The 21,523-nt window shown below is 41.6% G+C and overlaps 2 protein-coding genes across 4 annotated transcripts in view; one reads left to right on the top strand and one right to left on the bottom strand.

The window, feature by feature from the left end:
- Positions 1-7,337, top strand: part of LOC110491809 (delta-1-pyrroline-5-carboxylate synthase) — a 20,267-nt gene extending 12,930 nt beyond the window's left edge. The window contains exons 17-18 of one of the 2 annotated variants that reach the window (XM_021565588.3): positions 1,207-1,302; positions 1,515-7,337. In XM_021565588.3, the coding sequence (XP_021421263.1) occupies positions 1,207-1,302; positions 1,515-1,696 (278 nt within the window). In that variant the 3' untranslated portion in view covers positions 1,697-7,337. The remainder of the gene's footprint in view (positions 1-1,206; positions 1,303-1,514) is intronic. The other variant, XM_021565589.3, reaches the window with a different exon arrangement.
- LOC110491811 (gamma-crystallin S-1) lies at positions 6,528-21,331 on the bottom strand. 2 transcript variants are annotated; one of them, XM_090202548.1, is made up of 4 exons: positions 21,212-21,331; positions 9,063-9,117; positions 8,383-8,625; positions 6,528-7,927 (listed from the first exon to the last, which is right to left on the bottom strand). In XM_090202548.1, exons 2-4 carry the CDS (start codon positions 9,072-9,074, stop codon positions 7,640-7,642), a joined length of 543 nt encoding a protein of 180 aa, XP_090058674.1. In that variant the 5' UTR covers positions 9,075-9,117; positions 21,212-21,331; the 3' UTR covers positions 6,528-7,639. The 2 variants fall into 2 exon arrangements, with proteins under 2 accessions (XP_090058674.1, XP_021421266.1); XM_021565591.3 differs by lacking the exon at positions 21,212-21,331 and having other exon boundaries at positions 9,063-9,274.
- Positions 21,332-21,523: the final 192 nt, after the last annotated feature.

Raw genomic sequence — 21,523 nt, 5'->3', positions numbered from 1 at the left:
TCCTCAACTTCGGTGATGTCATCTATAAAATAGCCTCCAACACTCTACTCAACAAATTGGATGCAGTCGATCACAGTGCCATCTGTTTTGTCACCAAAGCCCCATACACTACCCACCATTGCGACCTATACGCTCTCGTTGGTTGGCCCTCGCTTCATCCTCGTCGCCTAACCCACTGGCTACAGGTTATCTACAAGTCTCTGCCTGGTAAAGCCCCGCCTTGTCTCAGCTCACTGGTCACCATAGCAGCACCCACTCGTAGCACGTGCTCCAGCAGGTATACAGTGGGGCAAAAAAGTATTTAGTCAGCCACCAATTGTGCAAGTTACTTATTTTCCACCATAATTTGCAAATAAATTCATTAAAAATCCTACAATGTCATTTTCTGGATTTTTTTTCCCTCATTTTGTCTGTCATAGTTGAAGTGTACCTATGATGAAAATTACAGGCCTCATCTTTTTAAGTGGGAGAACTTGCACAATTGGTGGCTGACTAAATACTTTTTTGCCCCACTGTATCTCACTGGTCACCCCCAAAGCCAATTCCTCCTTTGGTCGCCTCTCCTTCCAGTTCTCTGCTGCCAATGACTGGAACGAATTGCAAAAATCTCTGAAGCTGGAGAGTCATCTCCCTCACTAGCTTTAAGCACCAGCTGTCAGAGCAGCTCACAGATCACTGCACCTGTACATAGATGGGCTGTTTACAGATGGGCTATCTACCTACCTCATCCCCATACCTTATTTATTTATTTATTTGTCCTGCTCCTTTGCACATCTACCATTCCAGTTTTTAATTGCTATATTGTAATTACTTCGCCACCATGGCCTATTTATTGCCTTAACTCCCTTATCTTAGCTCATTTGCACACTGTATATAGACTTTTGTGTAATGTGTCGAATTGCTATGCTTTATCTTGGCCAGGTCGCAGTTGCAAATGAGAACTTGTTCTCAACTAGCCTACCTGGTTAAATAAAGGTGAAATAAAAATAAAATAAAAACACAGTTTTCAATGAGTTCTGTAGCACTGCATGTCAACGTTCCAATGTTGTCCTGTCCTAGTGTATAGGCCTACCATGCATTTATTTACAACAAAATACATTTATGTTTACACTATAGGATTCCAAAAAAGTGTTGTTGATGTCAAATTATTTAAAATGCACTAACTGCTTCCTAGAATAATATATATTGTAATGTTTTTCTGCATAGAGAATACAGCTGAACAGTTCATGCAGCAGGTGGACAGTGCCTGTGTTTTCTGGAACGCTAGCTCTCGCTTTGCTGATGGATACAGATTTGGTCTTGGTGAGTAAATCTAGTTATAAATGCTTTTTAAAAATGTATAAATGTTGTATACTTATGAATTGTAATGCTTAGTTTGTTATGCTTATAAATGTGTATTCATGTTGAGTACAGTTTTTTATTTTATCTGTTAGATTATTAATTCATATTCATGATAAACAGTTATTATAAAGTGTCTAGACCAGCACATCCTGATCCATATTGTGGTGTTGCAGGTGCGGAGGTTGGCATCAGCACAGCTCGGATCCATGCGAGGGGCCCAGTGGGTCTGGAGGGGCTGCTGACCACCAAGTGGGTCCTCCGGGGTGAGGGGCACACAGTGGCAGAATTCTCAGAGGCGGGCAGTATGAAGTACCTTCATGAGAACATCCCTGTTCCTCAGAGATTCCCCAGCTAGGAACCACAGTCAGTCACAGAACGCTCCAATACAGGAACTGTCATGTAAAGTGGGAAGTGAAAACCTTAAAGTTCATTTTTATGAGTAGGGCTTAAATTGCAACCTTATATATGGATCTGTATGTGACTGTGGGGGTCAACAAACCACTTTCAGATACCACATACATGAAAGCAGCAGGAGGCTGTTTTGTATCTGCTACAGTGTCGGAGCGTGTAAAGCATTAAGATGACCTGGAAATTAATGAAGAGGTGGTGAACGGTTGCACAGGAAAGCAAAATGGTCAAAGTATACGTGTGTGTGTACGCTATATATACAAAAGTATGTGGAGGCCTGTTCAAATGAGTGGATTCAGCTTTTTCAGCCATACCTGTTGCTGACAGGTGTATAAAATCGAGCACACAGCCATACAATCTCCATAGCCCAGAATTGGCAGTAGAATGGCCTTACTGAAGAGCTCAGTGACCTTCAATGTGGCACCGTCATAGGATGCCACCTTTCCAACAAGGAAATTCATCAACGTTCTGCCTTGCTAGAGCAATGTAAGTGCTGTCATTGTGAAGTGGAACCTTCTAGGAGCAACAACGGCTCAGCCGCGATGTGGTAGGCCTCACACGTAAAAATCTTCTGTCCTGCAACATTCCCTGCTGAGTTCCAAACTGCCTCTTGAAGCACGTCTGCACAAGCACTGTTCGTGGTAATTAGCCCAGTGTGGTCTGGGTTAGGAGGGGGTTTGGCAGGCTGAGATTTTGCTGTCCCATCGCGCTCTTGCGACACGGTCGCTAGGTGTACGGTGTTTCCTCCGACACATTGGTGCAGCTGGCTTCCAGGTAAAGCGGGCATTGTGTCAAGAAGCAGTGCGGCTTGGCTGGGTCGTGTTCCGGAGGACGCACGGCTCTCGACCTTCGCCTCTCCTGAGTTGCAGCGATGGGACAACACTATAACTAACAATTGGATACCACGAAATTTGAGAATTTTTATGTCTTGCGGGCTGGAATGACGTTCCGGGGGGCAGATTACGCACCCCACCCCCCTGTTCTAGACGATACTGTGCTTCCAACTTCGTGGCAACAGTTTGGGGAAGGTCCTTTTCTGTTTCAGCAGTGCCACCTTGCTCAAAACCAGGTCTATACATAATTGGTTTGTTGAGATCGGTGTGGAAGAACTTGACTGGCCTACACAGAGCCCTGAACTGAACCCCATCGAACACCTTTGGAATGAATTGGACCGCAGACTGGGAGCCAGGCCTAATTGCCCAACATCAGTGCCCGACCTCCCTAATGCTATTGTGGCTGAATTGAAGCAAATCCCTGCAGCAATGTTCCAACATCTAGTGGAAAGCCTTGCCAGAAGAGTGGAGGCAGTTACAGCAGCAAAGGGGGGACCAACTCCATATTAATGCCTATGCTTTTGGAATGAGATGTTCAACGAGCAGTTGTCCACTTACTTTTGGTCATGTAGCGTGTGTGTGAAGATATACATACAGTTGAAGCCGGATGTTTACATACACCTTAGCCCAATACATTTAAACTCAGTTTTTCACAATTTCTGACATACAGTCCTGTCTTAGGTCAGTTAGGATCACCAATTTATTTTAAGAATTTGAAATGTCAGAATAATTGTAGGATTAATTTTTTCACATTCCCAGTGGGTCAGAAGTTTACATGCACTCAATTAGTATTTGGTAGCATTGCCTTTAAATTGTTTAACTTGGGTCAAACGTTTCGGTTACCCTTCCACAAGCTACCCACAATAAATTGGGTGAATTTTGGCCCATTCCTCCTGACAGAGCTGATGTAACTGAGTCAGGTTTGTAGGCCTCCTTGCTCATCCACGCCGTTTCAGTTCTACCCACAAATTGTATATGGGATTGAGGTCAGGGCTTTGTGATGTCCACTCCAATACCTTGAATTTGTTGTCCTTAAGCCATTTTTCCACAACTTTGGAAGTATGCTTGGGGTCATTGTCCATTTGGAAGACCCTTTAACTTTAACTTCCTGACTGATGTCTTGAGATGTTTCTTCGATATATCCACATAATTTTCCATTCCCTGTGATTCCATCAAATTGGTGAAGTTCACCAGCCCCTCCTGCAGCAAAGCACCCCCACAACATGAGGCTGCCACCCCCGTGCTTCACGGTTGGGATGGTATTCTTCGGCTTGCAAGCCTCCCCCTTTTTCCTCCAAACATATGGTCATTATGGCCAAACAGTTGAAATTTTGTTTCATCAGACCCCAGGACATTTCTCCAAAAAGTACAATCTTTGTCCCCATGTGCAGTTGCAAACCGTAGTCTTTCTTTTTTATGGCGGTTTGGAGCAGTGGCTTCTTCCTTGCTGAGCGGCCTTTCAGGTTATGTTGATATAGGACTAATTTTACTGTGGATACTTTTGTACCTGTTTCCTCCAGCACCTTCAAGGTCCTTTGCTGCTGTTCTGGGATTGATTTGCACTTTTCGCACCAAAGTACGTTAATCTCTAGGAGACAGAATGCGTCTCTTTCCTGAGCGGTATGACGGTTCCGTGGTGTTTACACTTGCGTACTATTGTTTGTACAGATGAACGTGGTACTTTCAGGTATTTGGAAATTGCTCCCAAGGATGAACCATGACTTCTTTTGATTTTTCCATGATGTCAAGCGAAGAGGCACTGAGTTTGAAGGTAGACCTTGAAATACATCCACAGGTACTCCTCAAATTGACATAAATTATGTAAATTAACCTATTAGAAGCTTTTAAAGCCATGGCATAATTGTCTGGACTTTCCAAGCTGTTTAAAGGCACAGTCAACTTACTGTATGTAAACTTCTGACCCACTGGAATTGTGACACAGTGAATTATAAGTGAAAAATGTTTGTTATGCACATAGTAGATGTCCTAACTGACTTGCCAAAACTATAGTTTTTTTAACAAGATATTTGTGGAGTGGTTGAAACACTTAGGTTGGAGTCATTGAAACTAGGTTATGTAAACTTCCAACTTCAACTGTACATGCAGGCAGTACCAGTCCAAAGTTTGGACAGACCTTTTCTTTATTTTTTACTATTTTCTACATTGTATAATAATTGGGAAGACCTCAATACTAACACATATATGGAATCATGTAGTAATAAAAAAAAAAAAGTTTAACTAATCTAAATATATTTTAGATTCTTCGAATTAGCCACCCTTTGCCTTGATGACAGCTTTGCATACTCATGGCATTCTCTCAACTAGCTTCATGAGGAATGCTTTTCCAACAGTCTTGAAGGCTGCTTTTCCTTCACTCTGCGGTCTAAGAGACACAGCGGTTGGAACCAAAAACCTAATTTGTACTAATCAGACCAAAGGACAGATTTCCACCGGTCTAATGTCCATTGCATGTTTCTTGGCCCAAGCAAGTCTCTTCTTCTTATTGGTGTCCTTTTAGTAGGTGTTTCGTTGCAGAAATTCAACCATGAAGGCCTGATTCATGCAGTCTCCTCTGAACAGTTGAGGTGTCTGTTACTTCAATTCTGTGAAGCATTTATTTGGTATTTGGGCTGCAATTTCTGAGGCTTGTAACTTGAAGGGACTTATCCTCTCCAGCAGAGGTAACTCTGGATCTTCCTTTCCTGTTGCAGTACTCATGAGCCAGTTTCCTCAAAGCATTTGATGGTTTTTATGATTGTACTTTTTATTATAATTTAAAAAATATAGATATTTAACTAGGGAAGTCAGTTAAGAACAAATTCATATTTACAATGACGGCCTACCACAGCCAAACCCGGACGACGCGGGGCCAATTGTTCGCCGCCCTATGGGGCTCCCAATCACGACCGGGTGCGATGCAGCCTGGATTCGAACCAGGGACTGTAGTTGGACTGCAGAGTGAAGAATAGCAGCCAACAAGTGCTCAGCATATGTGGGAACTCATTCAAGACTATTGGAAAAGCATTTCTCATGAAGCTGGTTGAGAGAATGCCATGAGTATGCAAAGCTGTCATCAAGGCAAATGGTGGCTACCTTGAATAATCTAAACTATAATATATTTTGATTTGTTTAACACTTTTTTTTGGTTACTACATGTGCATGTGTTATTTGATAGTTTTGATGTCTTCACAAAATAGTAAAAATAAAGAAAATCCCTTCAACGAGTAGGTATGTCCAATCTTTTAACTGGTACTGTGTGTACACATATACACATATTTATCTCAACAAAAATCTAAACGCAACGATTTTACTGAATTACAGTTCATATAAGGAAATCAATCAATTGAAATACATTTATTTGGCCCAATCTATGGATTTCACATGACTGGGATGGGGTGCAGCCATGGATGGGCCTGGGAGGGCATAGCCCCACCCACTTGGTAGACAGGCCCACCCACTGGGGAGCAAGGCCCAGCCTATCAGAAGAAAAAAAAAATTCTCCACAAAAGGGCTTTAGTACAGACAAATACTCCTCAGTTTCATCAGCTGTCCAGGTGGCTGATCTCAGACGATCCCGGATGTGGAGGTCCTAGGCTGGTGTGGTTCCACGTGGTGTGCGGTTGTGAGGCCGGTTGTACGTAGTTCCAAATGTTCTAAAACGATGTTGGGGGCAGCTTATAGTAGAGAAATTAACATTCAAATCTCTGGCAACAGCTCTGGTGGACATTCCTGCTGTCAGCATGCCAATTGCACATTCCCTCAACTTGAGACCTCTAGCGTTGGCCTTATTTTCCACAGGACAAGGTGCACCTGTGTAATGATCGTGCTGTTTAATCAGCTTCTTCATATGCCTCACCTGTCAGGAGGATGGATTATATTGTCAAGGGTGTAACGCTCACTAACAGGGATGTAAACAAATTTGTGTACAATTTGAGAGAAATAAGCTTTTTGTGTGTATGGAACATTTCTGGGAGTTTTTATTTCAGCTCATGAAACAGGGGACCAACACTTTACATGCCCGTTTTTATATTTTTGTTTAGTGTATATATCCATTCATTCACCGTGTGTGTCTGACAATCCCCTGCACTAGGTCTCGGCAGAATGTTTTGTATAGTGACCACAGAGGTTGGACATTTTGTGCAATTTGTGCCTCCCCCTCCACTCAAATGTTTATGGTAAAATAATTTGTAATCATGATTGGTTACTGGCCCTATTTGATTTGACAATTTTTTTTTGTATATATAAACTTTTTTCCCCTTCTGTTTTTCATGTTTATGGTCACATGTTTGGTGTCAGTACAGGTCCATAGTGAAAGTTTGTTATCTTTGGTTCCTCATGCCACAGATTCTTTGAATAATAAATATGATGTACAGTTAGGTACTTGATGTTGTCAATCACATTTGTTTCACAATCACAGTGAGAGAGAAATATTTTTGTTTTTTGTTGATATGAATAATTATTGTGATTGATACCTGATTTGCTCAAACTTGATTTACTTGTAGTGAACGTCAACACACAAACATTGAATTGTCACCACATACATCAACTGGTAAGATTTTGTTATATTCCAAACAGTGCTACATTGACAAGTTAACAAAGTTACTTTGTCATAGACACATGAAGTTCACGTGTTTCAATATAGGTCAGAATAATGTTTTAAAAAACACATTTAAGCAGGCTCATTTGGAAGAAATTGCAACTGTCTTTGCTGCTGCATGCTGCATTAGTGACACAATTAAATATACTGTCCCTTCAGTCCACTGGTTTATTATTCAATGTGAGGAAATGGTATGTATAAATTGACGACTGTCTGCATAAAGCCCTTTAAATGTTCTTGTATACAAATCTACACCAGGATTACAATCCACTGCTTGCTTTCTTCAGCCCAGCCATATTCTCAGTAAGTGGTCTAATTACTAAAGGACAATCTCCTTATTCCCTGATATCAACCATATTCTGAGATTGACTCATGTTGGCATCCCCTCTACATATGTATAGACTTCTGCAGGCTGTCAGACAGATCTAGTCTGGCTAGACAGAGCGATCTAGAGACCGCTTTATTGGTTGTTTTGCTTCAGCTCTGTGACGCGACGCACCGAGCCAATGGTAGAGCTCATGCTGCCCCAGTCACTATGCTTGTTGTACTCGCCAGGGCGCAGGAAGTACTGATGGCCCCTGTAGTTTGGGTGCTTGTGGAGGATCCAGTAGCCCTCCATAACATTGCAGGAGGAAATGTCTCTCCGGTGGAAGCGGTCCTGCAGGTTGGGGCAGTCGTCGCTCAGCTCCATCATCTTTCCCCCAAAGTCTGATCTCTCAAAGATCTTCATCCTGTAGTTTCCATTGTACTGTGCAAGGAGAAAATTGATTCACTTCATAGAACTGAAATAATGTTTTTTCAATGTCAGACTTTTAGGCCTGAATGTTGTATGAAGGCTTGGAAAGTTTGGGAAACTTCACATGAACTCCCTAGCTACACAGAATATTGTCATAATTCATTAAGTAACAGCTGTTGTAAACAGTCATGACAGCTGATGTAAGCTTATGGGAATCTTGAATCTGAGAACATCTGACAGCTTCCACCTGAAAGACATCTCCTGCAATGTTGGGTTGGGCTCGCAAAAAAACTTTGTAGGCATACCTCCTACAAACATTCCTAAATATTGGTTTGTGTCAAGTCAATTGCCTATAACCATGTCACACTTATACCAGCTGTTATAAATGTTTACAAAGGTAAAACAGATTCAAGAGCATTTGTTTGTGTTATGTTGTGTCATGACGGTGAAGATATAGCTGTTCTCACAGCTGGGATTATGCGACAGGAGCGGATGCAGTCGTTGAAGCCGGACCAGCGATGGTGGTCAGCGTACTTCCCCCTTGTCAGCATGTACTGGTACCCAGAAAAGTTAGGCTTCTCATAGGCCATCCAGCACCCACTGTCCACTCGAATGGAGTTACATCGGGAGAAGTGGGAGTGCATGTCAGTGCAGTCACCACTGCACTCATAGTGGCGTCCCTCAAAATTCCTGCCCTCGTAGAAGATGATCTGAACAGAGAGCTTCTAAAGTTAATGGGAATACAGGCAGAAGCACATCTCTACATTTTAATCAAACTAGCTTAGAACCTTCTTTCTGGGTGAAAAACACCCCTGTGTTTGGATTTACACATGAAATTGACTCTGCAAATATATTTGAGAATGGCACAAAGGATAGAAGAACACCTATTTTCCTAGCCTTGGTCCCAGATCTGAATGTGCCGTCTCACCAACACCTATTGTCACTGTCGATGTCATGCCAAACAATGGCCACAGGAGTTGGTTATACAGCACAATCAGATCTAGAACCAGGCAAAAAAAAATCTGTGCTCATACTACAATTATGATTTCAGACAAAACTCATGACTAAATCTGAAATGGAACGGCAATAGACTTGAAAAGGCGGTCTGTAATGTTTTTTTCTTTGGAAAATTATATGTTCTGCTTACCTTACCCATCATGACTGTGGAGGTCAACAGGACAGGCCTGTCCTCATCCCAGAGCCTTTTATGTGTCAGAGAAAAAAGATAGAGCATTGTTATTAAAATCACGTGAGTTATCCCGTCAGCACAAACTGTTCTATCTGCCCCTATGACACTGAGCACATGTCAACCTCATGCTCCCTTTAGATTGAATTCCATTATTATGCAAATACAGTTAGACTATTTACTAGGTCCGGACAATAGAGTTGCACACTTGGTGTTTGGTCCCGAGGAAAACATTGCTCAAAACAGGTTTGAAAAAGGTTAGTTGGAAAACTGGACTTCACAAACATCCCTGCCTGTTTTACTCTCACAGCCATATATTTTTTTAAATAATTCTGAATGATGGGCTCTGATGTATAATAATCTTTGTTCAAGTAAACAGTTTTCAGGTTCCGTCTTGGAATATCCTCATATACTGCATTTACATATTTCTGTTACTGTACATATACAATAAACCACTATGGGTTCTTCCTCTTGAAAATTGAATAATTGAACTTGAATCTCGGGAATCTATTGATTTAGAACATCAAACAAAAGTAGAGACCGAGTACTCTAATTGATCCATACTGTAATATGTTTATTATAGTCCTAAGGTGCATTCCCACTTTAGGAGACGGGTGCAATAGGCCTTTTCCATCTTTGTAATCATTTCGGTCTTCTATGGTGTTCACGCTCAGCTCGCTCTGTCGCTCCTAAAAACGGCAGGTGGTTTTCTGCAAATCTATTGTCGGATATGTCAGCGGGTAGGTCCTACACATTAGTGGAATATTTCGGGGGCGATGACGGATACCGCTGTGGTAGCCGTCATTGTAAAAATGAGAAGGGGAACTTCTCTCATGGTAAATGTTGATTTGTAAAATCGCTGGGTCAACTTTATTTTACTGTCCTTTGTGAAGGCCTCGTCGTTGACAGCTGGCTAGTTAACTGTTAGCCAGCCATTTTCCATAGCAAAGAGTCCACTATCTAACGTTAGCTAGCCATCACATCATTTTAGCTAGACACATAGCTAACTTTATGTAGTTAAATATTTGGCATGTTATTTGACACATGGTTTACAACTTCATAGTTAAACATATTGTTTACGTTAGCTAGTCAAGCACATCAAGCTAACCTTACTAGCTAGCTAACGCCGGTAGCACCCCCAAAAACTTTAAATCGTTCTTCTGTGTTACCACCGCAGATGGAACAATGAACCAGATATTTCACCGGATGTTAAAATCTAAAGCATCCGGTTTGCGTTTTCGCTTACAACTGAATATGGTGATGCGAGGAATCACAGTGGCCTGCAGTGGGAGAAGATTGAGCGAGATGGATTTTGGCTGACATTCTGCACATTTTCTCATTTATGAAACATTTGATCTCCATACAGTTTTCTGTTCTCTAAACTATAATCTGTAACAGAGTGGACTGCGTTTTGTAGACATTACCCTTGCTAAAGTTCTATACATTTCGCTGTTTAGGAGTGCAAGGGCGAATTGAGTTGCTGCACAAGGCACTTCAGAGTAGGTGTTCCCTAATAGAAATATGCAAATAAATGCTAGAACGTGCCAATAGGATCTTACTAGCTCGTGCTTGGCTCTGCCCACCTTGTTTATTCTGCCCACTAGAATTAATTTACTCTCATTGGAAACTACAGGCTCTGGTCTATCTTGGGCTACTTATAAAAACGTTGGTACCACTGTGGTGACTCGGCAGCCAAGTTGGCTACTTTGACAGCGGACCACACTTCAAAGTATAGCCTTTTCGTTAGTTAGGCCTATGTGAAATCAATGTCTGTTTACATAGGGACTGGGACTTCCCCAGCTTAAAAATGTTTAGAAAAATGTCACTGCATCAAGATAGCTAATGGCAGAGGCAATATACACGCACGCAAGTATCTGGACACCCCTTAAAATTAGTGGGTTCGGCTATTTCAGCCACACCTTTTGCTGAAAGGTGTGTTAAATCGAGCAGATAGCCATGCAATCTCCATAGACAAGCATTGGCAGTAGAATGGCCTTACTGAAGAGCTCAGTGACTTTCAATGTGGCACCATCATAGGATGCCACCTTTCCAACAAGTCATTTTGTAAAATGTCTGCCCTACTAGAGCTGCCCTGCTCAACTGTAAGTGCTGTTATTGTGAAGTGGAAACTTCTAGGAGCAACAACTGCTCAGCCGCTAAGTTGTAGGCCACACAAGCTCACAGAATGGGTTCGCCGAGTGCTGTAGTATGTAATAATTGTCTGTCCTCTGCTGCAACACTCTACCGAGTTCGGGAAGATGCCAGGAAAATGTTTCCTGTCCCAATGCCAACTGTAATGCCAACTGTAAAGTTTGGTGAGGGAGGAATAATGGTCTGGGCTGTTTTTCATGGTTCGGGCTAGGCCCCTTAGTTCCAGTGAAGGGAAATCTTAACGCTACAGCATACAATGACATTCTAGACAATACTGTGCTTCCAACTTTGTGGCAACAGTTTGGGGAAGGCCCTTTTCTGTTTCACCCCAGTCACAAAGCCAGGTCCATACAGAAATGGTTTGTCGAGATCGGTTTGGAAGAACTTGACTGGCCTGCGCAGAGCCCTGACCTCAACCCCATCAAACATCATTGGGATGAATTGGAACATCAACTGCGAGCCAGGCCTAATCGCCTGATATCAGTGCCCGACCTCCCTAATGCTATTGTGTCTGAATGGAAGCAAGTCCCCGCAGCAATGTTCCAACATCTAGTGGAAAGCCACCCCAGAAGAGTGGAGGCAGTTACAGCAGCAAAGGGGGGACCAACTCCATATTAATGCCCATGATTTTGGAATGAGATGTTTGCCAAGTGTGTGTCTATGTACTTTTGGTCATGTAGTGTATTTCTCGTAACAACTCAACAAAATAACCTTCACCTGTGATAGCGAGACACCACTGCCCTTAACGGTACTCCCACCAGCTTTAGTCATGGAAGTAACGTATGCTACTCTTACTCCTCAAGCTGCTAAGGAAACCTGGCTAGCTTGAAATCTAGCTAACTTTAGTTAGATGCTAGGCTAGCGTCTGCACCAACGAGGGAACAATGAGCTACTTCTCTGGAGCAAAATATACCTGATATTCTTCTATGTAATACAGTAAATGTCCTACACATTAATGTTATGTTGATCATTATTTGCAAATAAGTCTTAGAACTCAGTTATTTCGCAAAAAATCTGTCTGGTCATCTGAGGACCAGGCTAATTGACGCTGCCAAATGCTACATACTGTCATGGGTGACAATGGCACTGAGCCAACCCTGAACATCTAACACCCTCTGTCTGGCTTAGAGCGATGTGATGAAGGTCAGAAACTTGTGCAATCTATATCCTCTGAGGTATTATTCAGGGAAGGGCTAGCCAGTTTAGGCCTTATTTCCTGTTCAGAGAACTGACCTTAGAAACACCAGATTTAAACTAGGCTAGATGTTATTCAAGTGAGACTGGAGTTTCCCTTTAATAGTGAGTTTGAAGTCTTATGATGGAACCTTTACGGAGCTAGGATGGTTTTAAAGCAATGGCTGATTTATAAATAGTAAGTTAAAAGCAGGGGAGGTGTATAAATGGACTCCCTGAGAAAAAGAAGTGCTGGCCAGCTCAGCCTCGTAGGCGTACTCAATTCTCAAACCAGCTGGATGAGTCAACAGACGTGGCGGGCCTGGCACATCTCCTGGTATACACTACCATTCAAAAGTTTGGGGTCACTTAAATGTCCTTGCTTAGAAGCAAAGCACATTTTTTGTTTATTAAAATAACATCAAATTGATCGGAATTAGTGTAGACATTGTTAATGTTGTAAATGTCTATTGTAGCTGGAAACTGCTTTTTATATTTATGGAATATCTACACAGGTGTACAGAGGCCCATTATCAGCAACCATCACTCCTTTGTGCCAAAGGCACGTTGTGTTAGTTAATCCAAGTTTATCATTTTACAAGGCATATTGATAAGTAGAAAACCCTTTTACAATTATGTTAGCACACCTGAAAAATGTTGTTCTAATTCAAGAAGCAATAAAACTGGCCTTCCTTAGACTAGTTGAGTATCTGGAGCATCAGCATTTGTGTGTTTGATTACAGGCTCAAAATGGCCAGAAACAAAGATCTTTCTTCTGAAACTCGTCACTCTGTTCTTGTTCTGAGAAATTAAGGCTATTCCATGTGAGAAATTGCCAAGAAACTGAAGATCTGGTACAACGCTGTGTACTACTCCCTTCACAGAACAGCGCAAACTGGCTCTAACAAGAATAGAAAGAGGAGTGCGAGGTGCACAACTGAGCAAGAAGACAAGTACATTAGAGTGTCTAGTTTGAGAAACAGATGCCTCACAAGTCCTCGACTGGCAGCTTCATTAAATAGTCCCCGCAAAACACCAGTCTCAACGTCAACAGTGAAGAGGCGATTCCGGGATGCTGACCTCTGGAAAGACAGCGAAGAGTTTAAAGGCAGTTTACCAGTTAACTTACAACAGCGCATCCCCTGAATGATAATGAAGAGGTAGGTGAGAAGCCTGACCATGGAGACGGGGGAGATGAAGCGTACTTCATGAGCTGTAACTGAAAAACAACTGACATTTGGAAAGCTTGAGGTGAGGTAGAAAGTGTGGTGGGTCAAGTATTGTTAGCATTGTTAAGTATCTTGCTAGCTGGATCGAATTCTCCATTATCTAGCCAGAGAAATGTTGAGATATATTAGCCTACTTAAACTAAATTATTTGATAATTTCTGGTGTGAAAATGAGCTGGCTAATAAAGTCAGACAGCTCGTTACAACATCAGATGAGCTAAATTTCCTCAAGTTATAACACGCTAGTTGCTTACTGGACCATGGCAATCTGAATTGTTAACTAGCTAATGAACTAATGTTTTTCCTCCATAGTATGTTGTTAATTTTTAGAATGAGAGAATTAGGTGAAAATGAGGCGTTGCTTGTTAATAAACAGCTGGGCCTGGCTTAAGCTGGATGCCACTAGAGGTTAAAGGAACAACACACACTTTCCCTCCTCACTTTGTAGAGCAGATGTCTACAGGCAGAAAATGTACAATGTAATAATGTGCAGTGTAGCCCAAAGATTTTGCTTTTGTTGAATATGACAGTAATGTTTGTGAGGGGGGATTATTACATTTTTTTACTCAGTGAACGTAATTTTTGTACACGTGCACTTGATCGAGTCTACTATAGTGGCCACTTTAATAGAGCAAAAATAGAATGCCTGTTTCATTCTATTTCTACTTTAAGATGGTTTTTTTTTTCTTCCCAAGTGCAATATTTAGATGTGTGTGTGGTCAAAGTATTATATTATAAAAGGCTGCAATATTAGTGTATTGTTTTTCCCAAGACTTGAGTGTCATTTGAAGTCTAGGCAACAAATAACATTGGATTGCTTTCTTTACATTTTTTAGCTGTGAGTTAGGTTCACGTTAACCACTTTATTTTACACACAGAGACTGATCATGTAGATAATATTCTTTGTTGTTTAATTAGTTAAACATTTTCTGCATGTTTCAGTGTAAAAAAAAAAGTGTCACCTTTTTGGGCCCTCACCATTTTGCATCCCTGATAAAGAGCAAAATTGTTATTATATGTGACCTGGTCCTACAAGAGCTCTTTGTCACTTCCCACATGCCGGGTTGTGACAACTCACACTCATTCTTATGTTTAATAAATGTATCGTATATTGTGTGTGTGTGTGGCATGCTCACAATGATGGCAAAAAACATTTGAGAGTGTGCTGACCGTGGTGCTAGAGGGGGTACGCAGCTGGAGGTTGAATGTTTGAAGGTGTACGGGAGTGTAAAAAGTTTGGGAACTACTGCTCTACAGGTTCGGTGTCCCTATATCAGGACGGTTGCTGCTAATGTGACTAGAATGATGTAAGTAACAGCCAACTTTCCAGGACGTAGACATGTCTTATATGGCAGAAAGCTTACATTCTTGTTAATCTAACTGCACTGTCCAATTTACAGTAGCTATTACAGTGAAAAAATTCTATGCAACAACAAAATACTTATCACGGCAACTGGTTTGAGACATTCACCTCTGAAGGTAAGTCATGTATTTACATTCAGTAATCTTGCTCTGATTTGTTATCCATTTTTATATTTAAATGTACGAACTGGGTTTTACAGTTTGAACCCCTGCTTTTTCTGGCCCCATCCTGCCCGGATATATATATATATATATATATATATATATATATATATATATAGATTTTTTTCCGATGTTCTCTATAGTTATGTACTTAAAAATATATCAATTGACCAATTTGGCACATTTGGGCAGACTTGATTCAAAATGTTGTGCAGTAATGTAATGCTTCACTGGATCCGCAAGAAACTATGCACACACACTGCTACCATCTGGTGGCTAAATTCATGGCCTTTCTCTTGCATTTCAGAGTTTAAAAAAAAGTGAATGCATGTTTTTTTTTTATTATCTTTTATCAGATCTAATGTGTAATTCTCCTACATTAATTTCACGTTTCCACAAACTTAAGTGTTTCCTTTCAAATGGTATCAAGAATATGCATATCCTTGCTTCAGGTCCTGAGCTACAGGTAGTTATAGCTTTGGGTATGTCATTTTAGGCAGAAATTGAAAAAAAGGGTCCGATCCTTTAAGAGTTAAGAAAAAAGATGGCAAGTGACTCGCACCTGTTGTCTCTTTCTCCTCCCTGCTGCAGCGACCACCACATAACGGAGGTTTGTGTGTATAGTGCTGTCCTTGTTGCTGTTGATTCAACATAATTAGACATTTCTGACTGAAAAGTTGTTACCGAAATCCCCTAATTTAAGGAAACATTCCCTCAACGCTTGCTCTCTTTACGTGACACATGTATGCTTCGCATATCCCGTTAGATGACAAAATACATTTTTGGACCTTTTGGAACAATGTAACTAACACTAAATAAATTCTAAGCGCACCGAGTCTGTTTTTTTTGTAAATCCTTTATTGCAGTAGACTAAACAGTTGCATGCATTCGTGAATGCAATTTCCGAAATGGAACAGTTTAGGCTTATTTTATTGTTTACGTTAATTATTCAATGGTCTCTTTAAAAAAAACTGAAATGCTTAATTTCATTTCACATCATAAATGACTTGTGTGATGACATGAACTAATAAATTATTGATTGATACAGTAGTGTATATATATATATATATATATATATATATACACACACACACTCACATAAATTATGATATAAAGACTAAACTGGATATGCTCTTAGGCCTACAGCTTGATGGTGGTTAAACAAGGCTGAGATCGAGAGCCATGAGTCCTCCGAATCAATGTGTCGGAGAAAACCCTGTTCAACTGGCGACTGGGGTCAACCTGTGTAGCAGTGTGATGTTTGCACACAAGGACCAATTCAAATATGCCAGGTCAAGAGGGGATGTTAATAATTTGATAATAATAATAATTCAGTGTATTTTTTTAATTTAATTACAGCTGCATAGCTAATGTTTTTCTTTGGTGTACAAACACTTTTTCATATCAATATTGTACATACATGTGATTGTAAAAGTTTTGTATATTTTGGTTTGGTTATCTATATTTCCAAACCCCCAAATGGTTCTCTGATGCCTGACCTTCGGCGAGCAAGGTATGTTGTCCTTGGCTCCGGAATTGTTTAATATAAAACCGTCATAATGTTACACAATGTACGGTTATGCTACCATACGTTTGTTACAATGCGGATAATATAAAGATTTATGTTAACAAGTTTCGCAAAGCTCGCTAACTTGGGACAGTGTTTGAGTGAGTGTCCATGTGCTGCGCAGGTTCCTGAGAGCTAGGACTGTGCCAAGGGTTAACATTTTATTTTACCTTTATTTAACTAGGCAAGTCAGTTAAGAACAAATTCTTATTTTCAAAGACGGCCTAGGAACAGTGGGTTAACTGCCTGTTCAGGGGCAGAACTACAGATTTGTACCTTGTCAGCTCAGGGATATGAACTTGCAACCTTTCAGTTACTAGTCCAACGCTCTAACCACTAGGCTACCCTGCCACCCCAACATAATGTGTGTTGTCTCTTTGTGTGCAGGTATGTCTTTTATTTTGTCCGAATTATGTTCTGTATCATTTCACTTGTATTGTATGGTGTGCTGCTGTGCATTGAATGTGTGCACGCAGCACCTGTTATTTCCTTTTGGCGCTCTTTTGCGTGACCTTCGGCTAGCAAGGTGCCTGAGAGCTAGGACTGCGCCAAGGGTTAACATAATGTGTGTTGTCTCTTCGTGTGCAGGGCAAATTAAAATAATTCCACTAGCAGACCTTCAGTTGCGGCAGCGTCCTAATTAAAAGTACACAACGCAAAACGAACCACGCTACAAACTGGTGCCGCGACCTGCCGACTGTCAGCTCAAGCCGACCACTGGAGCTGTGCATGTGGATGAGATGTGCGATCTGCGCAAGGCCATTTGTTGATGGTTTGCTATAAGTGAATTTATACTGTAAATAGTGAAGGTGAATGTAGCGTATTCACTAGATAAGGGTATTTGTGTTTATTTGCTTGTTTTGAAGGAATTTGTTTATTGCATTTTTTTTGTATGCAGTATATTACATTGTATTTTCGTGCTCTATTGAGCCATGGAAGACTCAAGTCCATAAGTGAGTTATGCTGGGGATTTTAGTGTGGGTAGAGGGAGGGGTGTCCTTGCATTTACACAATTTGTACAGTCAGCTCCTGGGAGTAGAGTGTTTACTAGTCCTGAGTTTACAAGCACTGGGAGGGGTAGGCTGTTTACTCCACCTGATCAGGGTATCCCACTTCTGTCTTTTGATGTACCGTCATCCCCAGTCCTCAGTAACAATGTGACACCCCCGAGTCAGTTTAGTGACCTTATTAAGCAGATTGGTTCAGAGATAGGAGAATCTAAGGTTCAAACCATTTTAAATGTGACTGAGAGTGGGGTGATGGAAGCTGATAGTGTCACTCCATCTCCTAGCAAAATCCATTCTTTCCTTGGTATGGTAGTATACTATCAACACTACATTGAGAATTGTTCCATGGTTGCTAGGCCATTGTTTCAGCTGACTACAGGTCAGAAGAAGCCTAGGAGAGGCAAGGGCAGAAAGAGGCCTGGTCCCTCTCGCAGACTTACTGCTGCAGACTGGACTGCCGAATGTCAACTTGCTTTTGAGCTTTTGAAAGCTGCACTAGTTGACCAGGCACTGCTGGCTCATCCAGATTTTTCTCAGCCATTTTTACTTTCTGTTGATGCATCTACTAGTGGTTTGGGAGCTGTACTATCCCAAGTGCAAGATGGGAAGGCCATAGCCAGGCCAATAGCATTTGCTAGTAAATCTCTTAATCATGCACAATCCAAGTATCCTGCTCACCGGCTGGAATTTCTAGCCATGAAATGGGCCATTCATGATAAGTTCAGCCATTGGCTGCGAGCGCATAAGTTTACTGTGTGGACCGACAACAATCCACTCAAATATATTCTTACAAAGCCGAGATGTGATGCATGCGAGCAGAGATGGGTTGCAAAGCTGGCACCTTTTGATTTTGATATCCAGTACATACTAGGGCCCAAGAATCTCGTTGCTGATGCTTTGAGCAGAGAGCCATTTGTCTACTCCAAAGCTCTGCACCGACTGACAAGAATTCCATATGATGTCCTGCTGGAGGAAGCCAGAGGTCTTCGAGTGGATGATGTACAAGACATGTTCCGTCTCTCCTGTGAGCACCCAGAGGCTGGCTGTAGAACGCCTATGGCTCCTCGGAGTGAGTTGAGTAGAGCTGGAGACGGTGTCAGTGGGTTGGTTTCCTGTGAAGAGGTGTCTGCTGTCCTCCATGCCCATCGCCGATGGGATGATGGTGTCACAGTGAGGGTAGTTTCACATGTGGAGCACCTTGAGAAGTTGATGTCCATGGGTCAGAGCCCTTTACCTGTCCTTACACACAAGGAGCTCTATGATAACCAGTCACTGGATCCTATCATCAGCAGAGTCATGTTCTTTGTCGATAGAGGCCGGAGCCCATCTAGGAGAGAGCAAGTCTTTGAAGCTAAAGAAACAGTTTATCCTTTAACACAGTGGGGAAAACTCACCACGCAGTTAGGGATTCTGTATCGTGTCTCAAAACACCAAGTGAGTAAGAAGAAAATATTCCAGTATGTCGTACCTGTGTCTTTGAGAGGCGTTGTGTTGAAGGGAGTTCATGATGATGCTGGTCATCAGGGTCAGCAGCGCACATTGTGGCTTACGAGACAGCGTTTTACTGGGAATCTATGGAGAAGGATGTCAAGGAATACGTGGCCCACTGTGAGAGATGTGTGTTGAGTAAAGCACCTGAGCCTGAAGCAAGAGCTCCACTTGTCTCCATTGTGACAACGGCACCTTTAGAACTTGTGTGTATTGATTTCTGGACTGCAGAAGACTCAAACAATAAGTCTATTGATGTGTTAGTAGTGACTGATCACTTTACTAAGCTGGCCTGTGCGTATCCATGTCCAAACCAGTCTGCTAAGACTGTTGCTCGTGTTCTCTGGAATAATTTCTTCTGCATTTATGGCTTCGCTGACTGTATCCATTCTGACAGGGGTGCTAACTTTAAGAGTTAAATTAATGCAGAATTGCTTCAGTTATCTGGTGTTGAAATGTGCCACACCACACCTTATCTTCCCATGGGTAACTGTCAAGCAGAACGTCTGAATCGCACACTGGGTGGGATGATTAGAGCTCTGCCAGCTAGGTCCAAGGCTAAATGGCCTCAGATGTTGAACACATTGACATTCTCCTATAACTGCACTGTTCACGCGACTACTGGGTTTCCACCCTTCTTCTTGATGTTCGGACGCACCCCTAGGTTGCCGGTAGATGTTATGTTTGAAAGTGTGCTGTTGGATGGGGACACAGTAGATGTGGATAAGTATGTTCAGTCTCTGGGGGAGGATCTGAGAGAGGCCATGACACTGGCCCAGCAGCATGCCAGTAATCAACAAAAGAGACAAGCCGAGGTCTACAACAGACGGTCTAAGGGTCACTCGGTGCAGAAGGGAGACAGAGTTCTACTTGCTAACAAAGGGGAGAGGGGCAAGAAGAAACTGGCTGATCTCTGGAAGAGTGTGGTGTACATAGTGGTTGTGAAGAACAGCTCACTGAACACATATCGTATCCAACACCCTACTACTGGACGCATCAAAACCGTGCATAGGAACCTGATTACGCCAGTCAACTTTCTGCCTTTGCCTTCGTCGGAGGAACCAGAGGGTCACGGATCTCTATTGAGTGGTGACGTGATCTCTGAGATGTCTGCAGAGTCCAGCCAAATGGATGGGAGTGACGCCAGGACTGTCCACTGGGTAGCAGGCCTTCCTGAGTCTTCTGGGAGGATACTCCAAGAGGATGGTGAAGTCCTAGCTGATGGAAGTGAGGTGGAACAACCGTATGAAGTCCCCTTAATAACCTCTCTGGGATAGGGGGGATGCAAATGTCCCACTTGGCCAATTGCCAGGGAAAATGCAGAGCGCCAGATTCAAATAAAATACTATAAAATTCAAACTTTCATTAAATCACACATGTAAGATACCAAATTAAAGCTACATTCGTTGTGAATCCAGCCAACATGTCAGATTTCAAAAAGAATTTTCGCTGAAAGCATAAGAAGTTATTATCTGATGATAGCACAACAGTAAACAAAGATAGAAATAATATTTCAACCCTGCAGGCGCTACACAAAACGCAGAAATAAAATATAAATGTTCAATGTTAATGATAAATCAAACCTGTATAAGCTATTTTGGAATTTAAACTTTAATTAACCTGAAAGCGTAGCTGTATCAAGGTTAATGTGGAAAAGTTTATATTGTCTCATTTGTATAAACCAATCAATTTGGATATTATTTAAAATGTCAATTTGAAAAAGCTAAATCTGGCAATTCTACCTCTTAGTTATTGAATTAGACATCGATATCCAATCAGTTGAGATTGGCTGGATATCATAAGTAACCGCTTGTTACAGTTGATACAGTTGAAGTCGGAAGTTTACATACACCTTAGCCAAACAACTCAGTTTTTCACAATTCCTGCCCCACACACACAAGTATTACTAGCATTTTCCAACCAAGAATTAGCGTCACGAAAGTCAGAAATAACAATACAATAAATTGCTTACCATTGAAGATCTTCCTCTGCTGGCAATGCCAAGTGTCCTAATAACACAGTGAATGTTCGTTTTGTTTGATAAAATCAATTTTTATAGCCTAACACGAAACATTTGTAAACCGGTTGCGTCGTGATTTCCGTCTCATTCAACTTTGGACGAAGCGTTCGTGGTAATTACACACACTAAACAAATGTTTATCCAGTCATGGTTGGTTTCATTGCAATCCTCTGGTTGTTACTAACACAACCATACATTATAGTTTTCCCCCCGGGATGATTGACCAGAAACAAACCGATTTGAAGACACCAATCAATGACCTCA

Source organism: Oncorhynchus mykiss, chromosome 16 (genome assembly GCF_057628025.1).
Source record: "Oncorhynchus mykiss isolate SJ-2025 chromosome 16, ASM5762802v1, whole genome shotgun sequence".
NCBI classification, from domain to species: domain Eukaryota; kingdom Metazoa; phylum Chordata; class Actinopteri; order Salmoniformes; family Salmonidae; genus Oncorhynchus; species Oncorhynchus mykiss.
The sequence above is the reverse complement of the archived record's forward strand: the minus strand, read 5'-3'. Positions and strand labels throughout refer to the sequence as shown.